Below are 12,940 nucleotides of genomic sequence, written 5' to 3' on the forward strand. Positions count from 1 at the left end.
ATTCTATTTTATTTTATTTTTTTACTTGTTATTTTTACTTATTGTGTTCTATTTTATTTGTTGTAATTTTTGTAAAAAAATTTAAAGTTTGGTTAACTGTAACAGCTTGTTTGTACTCAAATTTAGTTGATCGATTTTATTTCATTTTATAACCGTTACACTTTCTGGGTTCATTGCTTAATCATGTGTAACATTCATTTACACTACTAACTGCAACCATTCATCAAATTCAAAGCAATCGTTTAGCAAGAAGGCAATTACGTTATTTTCAGTGTAATCTGAGATATTTTTTAAAAAAAGTATTGCAAAAACGAAAATCAATCCTCATTCTTTACTTGAAACAAATATTTTAAACCTACTACTTTTTATTATTATTATGATAATTATTTATTACTTAGAGTATTTTTAAATAGGTCTTCAACTCTCTGCCTAAAAAGAATAAATTAACTAGAACTAGATTATTGAAATATATATGTAACGTAATTAAAAAATGCTGACCAATATTTCAAACCTTATATTAACATGAAATGCTTTATTCTTCATTAAAAAATTGCTAACATACATAGCTATTTCAATAGTACTTTGTATTTTTTCTTAAAAATTAGAATAGGTATGCAGATCGCAAAAGTGATCGTTGGTATCAATCTTTGTTTTCAAATTGATATTCTTAAAGCGTTATCTTTATCACAAATAGCTTCCTTTTAACAGATTTCTTATACGTTGAAGATAATCTCCTTTTCTGAAAATAATTTGATCAGAATAAGAAAAAATTTCAAAGAGTTTTAAAAACTTCATTATAGTTCGATTGATATGGTGTAAGATGATTGTTCTTTTTTTATTATTCACAACGAGTCACTTTTTATTCAGAAATATCAAGCGTTCTGATAACAGAATGCGAGACTTATCTGCATGCTTGCTTTCTTCCAAATACTAACTTTCACTCTTTGCTATAATTTCTAAAATGAATGTTACTTTAGTGGTTTCAATTGTGATGCTTAGCATTTTCTTGTTAGTTGACACGGAAAAGGATGCATGCAGGGTGCGATATGTGAGAAAAAATCCCAGAGTGATTTGCGAAAGTGTGGTTAACTTTAATGCAATTAGAACTTTCTTAGTTCGTAATTTGAAATCAAAACCATTTGCTCAACTGCGTCTCTATTGCAAAATGTCAAAAAAATATCAAAGGCTACGTTTATTTCGAAGTACATTTTTTGATATCAAGATACCTGAAATAAGAGTGAGATGCCCCCTTCAAAGAATAGACGACAACGCCTTCGATCATACTAGATCACTGACTAAGCTACTTCTTTCTGAAACAAGATTTCATGGAATTCCAAGTGCCATTAGTAGTATCAAGAATTTAAAAACACTTGAGATTGTGAAAGGTAGATTAACTGAGATTACAACAGAACTTCAATATATGCCTGAACTTATAAACCTCTCATTGACTAAAAACAGAATAAGTTCACTATTAGGCAGTGTTTTTATTGGTGATATTAAACTTCAATCAATTATTTTAACAAATAATAAGTTGAAGATCTTAGATAATAAAACATTTGATCCTTGCCTGAGTTTACGATTGGTTAAATTGGACAAGAACGATCTGATAACAGTTGACGGCTTATTTCAGAATCCTAGTTTGATGGTAATTTTTATAATCTATTTCTATTTTTATCTTCTTTAATATATATTGAGAATAGTGAAAGCATCAATGGCTCAACGGGTAAAACACTGAGCTATCCTTGTAAAGTGTTGAGGCTTTATTCCAAGTGAAAGCGTGAAGCTTGTCTAGCTTCAGATAAATAAGTATCAGAGTTTGGGAAATAAAATCAGTCAGTGAACAATGCTCTTCTCGTTTCCTTTTTTGGGCTGTTAGTCACGATACTGTATTAATTTAACCTAAATAATTCTTTTCCAGAAATGAAAAAATGTGGAAAAAAATCGTTGAAAAATGCTCAAGTATTTAAAGTAATCCTTAACAATACTTTTAAAGTAATCCTTGGTAATACTTTTTTTTCTGCAAGCTTTATATGATGAGGGTTTTTTCAACCAACACTATTTTGTGATATAAACAAAATTTAATAAGTGCTGATAATACCCTAAAATGATGGTCTGGACAACACGATGTAATGGGAATATGAAATAAAACAATTTGTGCGTTTCCATATATAATGCCGATATCATTTTTAATAAATGTTGTTTAATACTAAAAATTAAATTTGAGGAAAACTCTTTTCCATTTAAAGCTTTCGTTACAAATTAACAAATTTTACTTAGAAAGTCAAAGTGTTTAATAGTCAAAATCTTATAAAGTCAAAGTTACTAGATATAGATAATTCTTAACTCAACTTTTTACAAACATGACAACTTCATAACTAAATTGCATTTTTGTATTATTTAATAACTGAAACATAGAGGCAGTGACTGAAATAATTTTCATATACTGAATTTTTCTTGTTGTTTTTTCAGATCTGGAGGCTTTCTTTTAAATATTTAAATATATATTGACTTAAATCTACGCTACAATATAATCGGGTAAAATAATATTACCATTTCATCTTATCCGCACTCAGTTCGTGCTGATTGGCTTATGCTTTTTATAAATGCAACCTCGCTAACGTCTCTAACCTAATTTCCTTTTTCGCAGTTTCCGTAGCCACTTTCCATCACAAGAGCATTTTTCCCAACTGCAAGAGTTGTTTTCGGTATGTTTTTGCTAGTTTCATAATTCTTTCGATTGCCTATATCTTCCTTAGTACCATTTGCCATATTTATTTCTTTTTTCTGGGTTAAACAGCATATCTTCAAACTACAACAGTGTTTCCCAAAGTGTGGCACGCGTACCGCCAGGGGTACGGGAACAGTTTAGCTGGGGTACGCGTTCTTATGCGAAATATCTTGCAACAAACGAAAATTTCAAAAAATTGTATTCAAAAACAAAGCTAGTCATGAAAATTTACGATTACGTATTGTTCTATTGGCTATTTTTTGCAGAGTTAACAGTTAATAATTAGTGGTGTCAACAGACAATTGTGATTTTTAATTTTTGTGGAATTTTTTTGTAGTAAAAAATACATTCATTTTCTTATTATTGGTGCACAGAGTTGCGAAAAATTTAGAAAAGATACACAAAAGTCATAAGTTTGGGAAACACTGACCTACAAGAATGCAGTATCACAGAGTGATTCTTAATCCCCTGCAGGAACCTTCAGTACTAAGCCATCTATAAACTCCACTTTATCTTTGGCAGAATATCTATGCATATTTATTTTTCTCTTAGTACATTGATATACCTTAGAACTGCTTTTAAGGCAATACATTAAGAAGCACCTTTCCTTTCCACAGACTTTTTCCATTTCGGTTAGATGAATTCTGGTAAACGGAACAAGCATCATCTAAAAATTTCCTCTTGTCTACTCGTGATCATTCTTTTTGTTCCGATGAAACTCCTTTTTCTTTCTGAATTTAAATTTTGGCAACTTTTGTTCGTCTCCTCTCTCCTGTCACTCTGAAATATTACTAGAATCTGGTTTTCAAGTATTATTAATTGACTTTCCAATCACCCGTCGAACAAATTTTGGCATCCTTCTCATTCTATCCTATGCTTAACCATATATCTTATTCATTTACACTACTAACTGCGATCATTCATCAGATTCTAAACAATCGTTTCGTAAGAAAGCATATTTGTAATTGTCAGGTAGTCTGAGGCATTTTTATAGCTTCCATATTAAGGATCAGGGATTCATTTTTTATTGAAGTTAATTTATACAACTCTAAAAGTTCTTTTTCTAAACACAACTAAAAACAATCAGCACCAACTTTTCTTCTTCAGAATCGGATACGACTCTTTCAAATAAAGACTTATCAAACTCTCCACTATTAAATATTGCCCATTGTACTTCTAAACTAATTAACATGCATTAAGAGAATTCTTCTTAAACAGAAGAGCATTCTTCTTTCTGGCTCATGTTGTAATTACTTTGGTCAATGTATTCCAAACTAATGACTTTCTCTTTTTTTTACAGAATATCGATTTAAGCTATAACCTATTGACAACAATACCTGAAGACCTTTTCTACAATTTGGAAAATTTGACTAGTCTTAAACTGAAAGAAAATAATATAAGTAATGTTACAAAATGGTTTTCTGGAAACAATCGTTTGGAACATATCGATTTAAGTGACAACTTAATCGAATCTTGCGATTATACATTTCAATCGATGCAATCGTTGAAGACTATTTATTTGCATGGTAACCGTCTTAGTAAAATAACAAAAAATTGCTTTTCGTCGATTCCATCGCTTGAAGAATTGATACTCAAGACGAATCATATTTCCCAAATCGATTCAGAAGCATTTTCTCAACTAGACCAGCTACGAAATATTGATGTGTCTTTTAATAGATTAAAAACATTGTCAAGGGAATCATTTCCTGATGTTTTAAAGATTCGAGAATTATTTACCACAGGTAAGTACATTTAATCTCCAACAATTTTCATCGGAATTTCAGAAAACAAGCACAAAACATACAAATCCATTGCTTTAAGGATTGATACTCTTTGAGAAATGTATTTCCTGAATCTATTCAGAAGTATTTTTTCAACTAAAACGATTAAAAAAGATAGATTTGTCAAGAGAATCGTTTCCTAGAGCTTTGAAGATTCAAGAAATAATTACAACAGGTAAGCTTATTTTTATCTCTTTCGATTACATACCTGCCAACTTTTAATCCCTTCCATAATAATTTTTCCCAGTGGTAGTAAAATGGAATTAGCATTTCAATTGTAAGCAAAAAATACGTTGTATTTGAAAGAGCTTTAGCTGACAACCATGATAGCTTACCTGCCAACTTTTAATCCCTTCCATTATAATTTTTCCCAGTGGTATTAAAATAAAAATAAAACTTCAATTTTAAGCAAACAAATACGTTGTATTTGAGAAAACTTAAGTCGATAACCATGATAGTAATGCATATTAATATATGTGCTTAATTTTTGTAAGAATAGTGTTGATCAAAATCATTTAAAAATTAAGTTTATGAAAGAAAAAAAAATAGAATATATATACTACCACTTTAAATATGAAAATAAAATTTTTTGGTAAATCCGGAAGAGTTCGCAGGTATGTAATAGTAATACGTGTTTATATATGCTTACTTTTTTTTAAGAATAGTGGTAATCAAAATCATTTTAAAATTAATTTTATAAAAGAAAAAATAGTATATATTTACTACCACTTTAAATATAAAAATAACAAAAAACGCCAAATGCCTAAAAGTTAGCAGGTATGCGATTAGCATCGGAAAATTCGAAAAAAATTTCTCAACTCTTTGCGCTCGAAGTTCTTTCATCAATTAAAAAAATGAACGGAAAAAATGGACTACAAACTTATATCCGGAGATCACTGAATGAAGTGGTAACTAAACATTAAGATGAAAAAAATTTCACAATTAAAGTGATGGATAATTTGCAGGCAACATTGGTGACTGACAGTCTCAAGTGCAAAGGGTTAATTCAAAGTTAATTTTCCGCGTCATGACTTACATTCAATTCGAATATGTGTAACTGCTAAGCCACTTTACGCGATTGCATGGCCAATAAAGTTATAATTAAAATCAAGTGCAGGTTATAAAAACTGTCCAGTAATAGACTATAAACTTTTCCAAGAGAATCGTTTCCAGGTGGTTTAGAGATTCAAGAAATATTTGCATTTGGTAAATACATTTAATCCCCAACAGTTTGCATCGGAATATCAAAAAAAAAAATTCTCTTCTCAGTCATAGCAAGGATTGCGTTAATCGAGTGGTGATAGTCATAAAAAGTAATAACAACTATCTCAAGTGGCTATTGAAAATTTTTCATTCTTTAATTATTAATTATGGTAAGCGGAAGATGGTAAGATGGTTTACGGTAAGAAGATTAGAGTTTCTTAAAATTCAATATCTCAGGAAATATTCTACCGATTTCGCTCAAATTTTGTATTTTACCATCTAGATTCACTTTCTTCAAAATTATGAAAAAAGCTGTATACCTTACAAATCAACTTTTTTTTAAATTTAATAAATAAAATAGCAAGAAATATTTACTATAGTTCTATTTGCCAGGAATTTTCATTGGAAAACCAAAATTTTTAATTCTGTTAAAAGCATTTTCAATTCGTTTAAAAAAAAAATTGAGGTATGGGAAAATACAAAAAAAAAAGTAAATTTAACATTAAGGGGTCCAAACTTTAAAAAACTCTCCAGAACAAACTATAGGGAGAATATTTCCCAAATTGAGGCTATTCCCCACATTTCGATGATCAGAGTTCTGGATCCATCGAAAGAATGGTATATTTATTCTGAAAAAGTACATTTTTCATTCTGATTTCGTAACTAATTAATTAGCATATTTGATTCTACACTAATGAATTAACATATTTGAGATTACCCCTTCGAATCATTAAGATTGATGGTCCGATCATTTTTTTACGCACTGTACGTTGATTACCGAGATGTTACTTTTCTTATATATGAGTATAAATTTCTCATCAAAATCATCCAAAGAATTTTTATCAAGGGATTTATTATTTTTTTAAGGCTTACGTTTCATCACTGAGTGGAAGTATCTTATATTTTTAATTAATTCCTTAATAAAATTTTAACAGTTCAAAATTTATAAGAAGTAAAATCGGCAGTATCAGCTAAACTCTTCCAGTTTAGCAAATTTAAGTTATTTACATTCTTTTTATCTTACAGGAAATAATTGGGTGTGTGATTGTCGCATTTTGTGGATCAGAGATTGGATGACGGCTAACACAGCATTAAATACATCAATTTTGGACTTTACTTGTTCTTTGCCAATCAGGTTCAAAACAAAACAGCTCAGCCAATTGACTAAAGAAGATTTATCTTGGCCAAAAGAAGACTGTCCATCGTATTGTGATTGTTCATGTGTTGCTTTCCGAGACAAGGGATACGCAAATGTGAATTGCGCATCAAAAGGCTTGACAAGGGTACTTATTATAACTTTTTATAACCTCTCCGGATTAATTACCCTTTGAATATCATAATATTTATCAAAATCCAAAAAAAAATTTTAGAGGAAAGTTTTGAATAGTTGGTTACTAAAGAGTTTGTTACTTTACTGTTCTATTATCATTCAGTGTTTAGGCACTGATAAAAAGTTTTTATATAAAGAATCAAAATTATAGTATGTTTATTCCGTTAAATTTTAGAGGAAAGTTTTGAATAGTTGGTTACTAGAGAGTTTGTTACTTTACTGTTCTATTATCATTCAGTGTTTAGGCACTGATAAAAAGTTTTTATATAAAGAATCAAAATTATAGTATGTTTATTCCGTTAAATTTTAGAGGAAAGTTTTGAATAGTTGGTTACTAAAGAGTTTGTTACTTTACTGTTCTATTATCATTCAGTGTTTAGGGCACTGATAAAAAGTTTTTATATAAAGAATCAAAATTATAGTATGTTTATTCCGTTACTTTATTTATGCTTTATTTACGTTGTTTTTTGATTTAATCTTTATTTTATTTTATTTATTTTTTTGTTCAAACATTTAACTCTACGTTCACGGGACGCGTCATTTTGACGCATTTCGAATTTTATAAGGAAAATTACAAAACCCGTTAACATTTTTATTTTATCTCTTGTAATGACTTTTATCCACTGATCGAGGTAAATAATATATTGAAGTCTATTTTCTTCAAAAGCGCTGAAATATTGAAATTCTCTTTGTGGTATACCTATCTCTACGGATATGCGTCAATTTGACGCGATCGTAATTTAGACAAAATTTTGAGTAGACATGCAAACATCACATCAGCAATAAATAGGAATTTGCAGACAATACTTCGATCCGTTATCCAATATCGTTATCTCAAATGAAACAAGCGATAAACAACTGTCGCCGATAAACAATAATGGAAAGAACAAACGCAGAATGTCAATGATGTCAGGGGGATGTCAATTGATTAGAGAGACGTGTATAGTAAAATTATTGAATAATAAAAACTTTCCATAAATATATACCTCATATTTTCATTTTTTTTCTTCATGCGTCAAATTGACGCGTGTTCGTGGAGATAGGTATAGAAGAAACGTTCGTAAACCTAGTGTTAAAAAATGTTATGCTTGCATAAAAGTTACAAACCAGTTTTGTATGTTTGCCGATTTAGTTCTAATAGACTAAAGTCAAACTCTTTTATGGAATGTCTTAAATTTATAAAGCGCAATCTACAATGCACACAAAAAACGCAAACAACTTTAATAGTTTTCGATTTAATGATCGGATTTTTCAAAATTAAGACTCAATTATAATGATCCGCAGGCTTAACTATAAAATAAATACCATGTATTTAAATTTGTTAGTAATTTTGTGTATGTATTCGTGATTTAAAGTATCGTTTGCACTAATTGGTTGTCATAATTTAGGGTTCGTAATTTAAAGTTAACTACTGAGGGAAGCAAATGCACAAGAATTTCTACTTCATTCTTAGCTACGATATTGCAATGTCAAAAGAGTTATTAATGAGTAAAAAAAGAGTACTTTTTTTATAATAAACCGTTTTAACATCAAATTGAAATTAATATTAAAAGGTCCAAACTGTCACCCACACTTCTCACCGAACTATCGGGACAACATTTTCCAAATCGGGTCAGCCTCCCACATTTGGAAGGTGAAGAATCCGAATCACTCGTAAAAATGTCATGTTTATTCGAAAACGCGTTATGCACGTTTAATTCGTTACTTAATATATTGCCTACTCTAATAATTTAGCATATTTAAGAATAGATTTTCGAACCATCAAGGTTGAGTACGTGAAAATCTGATCATTAAATCAAAAGTTATAATGGGCTCCCATTTTTTTTTCTTTTTTTTGTGCAGTGCAGTGCAGACATTTTTTATAAAAATTTCTATCGTAAAATATTTTTTTGAGTGATAGAATATCTTAATATTTTCTCTAAGATACCAACTAGATTTCCAGAATTAACTATGGAACTAAATCTTCGAGAAAACTTGTTGTCTAATCCAGTCGAAATCAACCTTCCTTCAGCGTCCAAGCTACGTATCTTAAATTTGGAGAGAAACTTTATCTCACGATTGGATTTCAGTCTTCCAAACAACCTAAAGGTTCTTTTACTGGCAGAAAACAATATTACAAGATTCTTCAATAATCCGCCGTCTAATGTCAAGACCTTCACTCTATCTCGAAACCCGTGGAGGTGTGATTGTGATACTCTACCGTTTAGAAAGTGGATCATAGCACACAATTCTACGGTAAGTTCGAACTCAAACTGTTACCACCTAACTTGTAATTCAATTTTATTAAAATGCTCCAAAACTTACAAATTTAAAAAATACGCTATAAAAGGTTAATTGCTTGAACGCACAAAGCCGGAGTGAACACAAAATTCTTCTATATCTGTTCATATTTTATACAAATATGATAACATTTTTTTAATAAATTCCTTTACAAGTAGGATAGTTCCTTTTCATAAAACTACTTCATAAGTTTCTTAAAGTATTTATTTAAATCAGTAGTTTCAGTACTAAGAGATAAGTTCATGACAAAACTTCAGAATAAAAACTAATAAAACTTCTAGCAATAAATGTCTGATGCCTAAAGTTCTGCCGATAACAATAATCGATTATACTTGTAATTTGTATTGGTATTGTTACAGTAAATGATTGCATAATAATCATAATCACTGTTCAAAGCTATTTCTTTAAAAGAAAACATAAGTATGTTTTAAGGGGTTCATATAAGGAAAGCAACTATACCCCGAAGTTTTGTTTCGCTTTGTTATTAATATACCGCTGGCTAGTTATGGCAGCCAAAATAAGTGAAACATTCAGTTTTGAGCGTTTTTCTGCCCTGAAAATCTTGGTTAAACAACAATTCCCTAATATTTTTTTTTAACGAATATTAAGGTTCACCGTTCAGGACAACACTAGGACTCAGCATTTTACTGGGTTAATGATGCTTTTAATAGGTATAACAATTGAAACATTCAAAAATTGCAAATTTTGTATATTTTTATTTAGCTTATCTCAAAACAGCATAGTTACTCAAGAAAATAAATATAAATAAGTATGCCATCATGTAGATAAATGTATTTAATAACAAGAGAAAAAGAAAAATCAATTTGACTTTGTCGCATTTCCAAGAAGAAAAAAAATTACCAAAGTTGCATGTAATAAATCCAAATCAATTACCAAAAATGCATATAATGAAGGCTAAATAGGAGTTTGTCACTAGGTAGAATTTATTTTGTTTAATTTTCAGGTGTTTTGTAATATACTGGTCTCGGGAATTTGACTTAAAAAATGATTTTATCCACCGCATTGTGTGAAAGTTGTGATAATTAAAGTGTAATATTTTTAACTGTCAGATAAAATTAGCTTACTTAATTGATGTTTTCATACTACAATTATCTGAGACCTGACAACTCTGTTCTCGATTTTAATAAATAACACATTTTTTTAATACAACAATACTTATAAAATTGTCAAGAATTTGAACTATTTTCAGATTTTAGATGTAAACGAGGTACGATGCAGCTTTGAAGAAGGCAGAGAAAGTCTGAGAGGAAAAGTAATAATTACTCTGAGTGAACTCGAGCTTTGCCCTAAACCACAGATCTATATCCTAATGGGAGCGGGGGGAACGGGTAAGTACTATTACTTATCGAATCCTTTCATATTCCGGGATTCTGAAAAGAGTTAATCTAGTCATTTAAAAAAGAATTTTTTTCTCTATAATTATTTTAACAATAAAGATTGCTTATAAGTCTTCAGAACCCTGACACCCAAAAAACAGGGTTCACATCAGTGACTAAAAGTTCATAAATCAAAAACTGTGCGTTTCTCAGTTTTTAGATTTATTAAAATCTAATTTTATTTCTGTTTAAAAACTAATAAAAACCAATTTAGATGACGCTAAAAAAAATTTTACGTTAATAACACAAAAACAGAGATACCTATCAAAAATATAAATAACAGGCTACTGTATACAATTTAATTACCTTTCAAAAACGGTTGATTGCAGAATTGTATTAGCATCATTTTGTCTCAAAATTTAATTGATAAACTAAAATACCGCATGCTTTATATCTCAAACTGTGATTGGGTGTGCAGCCTGATAATTTACATGTATCGAAAGATACTACTAAATGAAGTAAATATTCAATATCAGCTTATTTAGGAAAATTAAATAGGAAGAATTAAAAGCATATTTACAATTTTCCCCCTCCACCCCCTTCGACAGCTGAGTCATCACCTTCTACATCAGAAAAACTCCACACAGTTTTATTTTATAAGCAGTCTTCGCAGACTTTTAAAAAATTAAACTAGTTGTGCACGTAAGCCCAATTCCATTTTAAAAGTAATTCAGAAAAATTTAAATTAAATTGAATATATTTGAGATCGAATTTGTGATGGTTAACAAGTAAATAAGACAAACTATTCATATTTATAAATAAAAGAAATTTTTAGACAAATATTTCCTACCACTTTCTTATTTTTACTAGTTTTCCTTTACTGTGATCTGATCGGACTATCCTTAAGTTAATATTTTTTTCTTAATAACGGCAGGCACTGAGCTTTCGTTCTTCGCCTTAGACGATGCCGGAAGTGTTGCTCATTTATCGTTACCCAGTGGGCACCTGTGAACCAAAGTCACGGAGGCGAGCAACATTACCCACGCCACACTGCCACAAATACCCGTTCATAGGGTGGGCCACATTCATACATTCACACATCAGAAGACAACACAGAGAGAAAGAAACATGCATGCCCAGAGCGGGATTCGAACCCGCAGCCATTGGCTTCGCAATCAGGCGCGCTAACCGCTCGGCCACCAGGCCGGCGAAAAGTTGCTATATACCTACTATTACTGGCGTCAAGCTTCTACAGATATCATGTAACTTTTGAAATCAAAACAACCTCATTTGTGTTCCATGTTATGACATTAAATAATGTAGTTGTATATGTTTTGATCATAGATTTATCTTTTTTTTCTTCTTTTTTTAAAAAAAAAAGAAATTTACTTACCACTTTTATCGACCTTCCCCTTCAATCATTCCAGTGATTTTAATAATGACAGTGACCTCCCTTTTGTTGTGTTTCCGATATCGATATCATTTAAGAGTGTGGCTCTATTCAAGAGGATTGAGATGTTTGAAAAAAAGAAGCGAAAGAGATGTTGGAAAACTATTCGATGCTTATATTTCTTTGTCCGATGTAGACGTCTCAGAGGTTCGAAAACACTTTCTACCAGGCAAGTTTTAAAATGTCTACATAATTTAAAATATTTATTTTTGTTTAACATTTTCTTTAAGGAAAGCAATTCATAATAGTTAGGCAGTAAAATAATTCACTTAGATGTACATAGTTAACCAATATGCAAATACAAGTCTTTACATGACACATTTAACTGACATGACACATAGGTCATCATCTCCTACATTAGAAAGCCTTCACACGGTTTCTTATAAGTAGTCTGCGCAAATTATTTAAAAAGCGAACCACTTGTGCGCATAAACCCAAGTTCTATTTTAAAAGTACTTGAGAGAAATTCATCATATATATTTGAGAATTGAATCTGTAGTGGTTGACAAGTGAATAAGGCAAAACAATTATATTCATAAATTTAAAAAAAATTTGGACATATATTTGCAACCACTTTCTAATTTTTAATAGATTTTATATTAAATGGTTCTTTAACTAATTGGTTTACCCAAATAGTGGTCTGATCGGACTACCTACAAAAAACCGTGTGGAGGCTTTCAGTTATAGGAGGCGTGTATTAAGTGTGGCGATTTCTGAATTTAACTGAATAAGAAAACTTGGCCGCTTCCGGGCTTATATGCAACCCTTCTCAATTCTTGATAGATCCAGAGATGTAAACTTGCTCTGATTTGTAAAAAAAATTCTATTGGT

At 30.3% G+C, this 12,940-nt stretch overlaps 1 protein-coding gene across 1 annotated transcript; it reads left to right on the forward strand.

The window, feature by feature from the left end:
- The first annotated feature begins 1,165 nt into the window (after positions 1-1,165).
- On the forward strand, positions 1,166-10,727 carry LOC107437229 (protein toll-like). The gene is made up of 5 exons (XM_043044621.2): positions 1,166-1,645; positions 4,029-4,470; positions 6,739-6,995; positions 8,966-9,277; positions 10,533-10,727. The coding sequence occupies exons 1-5, from the start codon at positions 1,166-1,168 to the stop codon at positions 10,725-10,727; spliced, it is 1,686 nt and encodes a 561-aa protein (XP_042900555.2).
- Positions 10,728-12,940: the final 2,213 nt, after the last annotated feature.

This window comes from Parasteatoda tepidariorum, chromosome 9 (genome assembly GCF_043381705.1).
Source record: "Parasteatoda tepidariorum isolate YZ-2023 chromosome 9, CAS_Ptep_4.0, whole genome shotgun sequence".
Taxonomy (NCBI): Eukaryota; Metazoa; Arthropoda; class Arachnida; order Araneae; family Theridiidae; genus Parasteatoda; species Parasteatoda tepidariorum.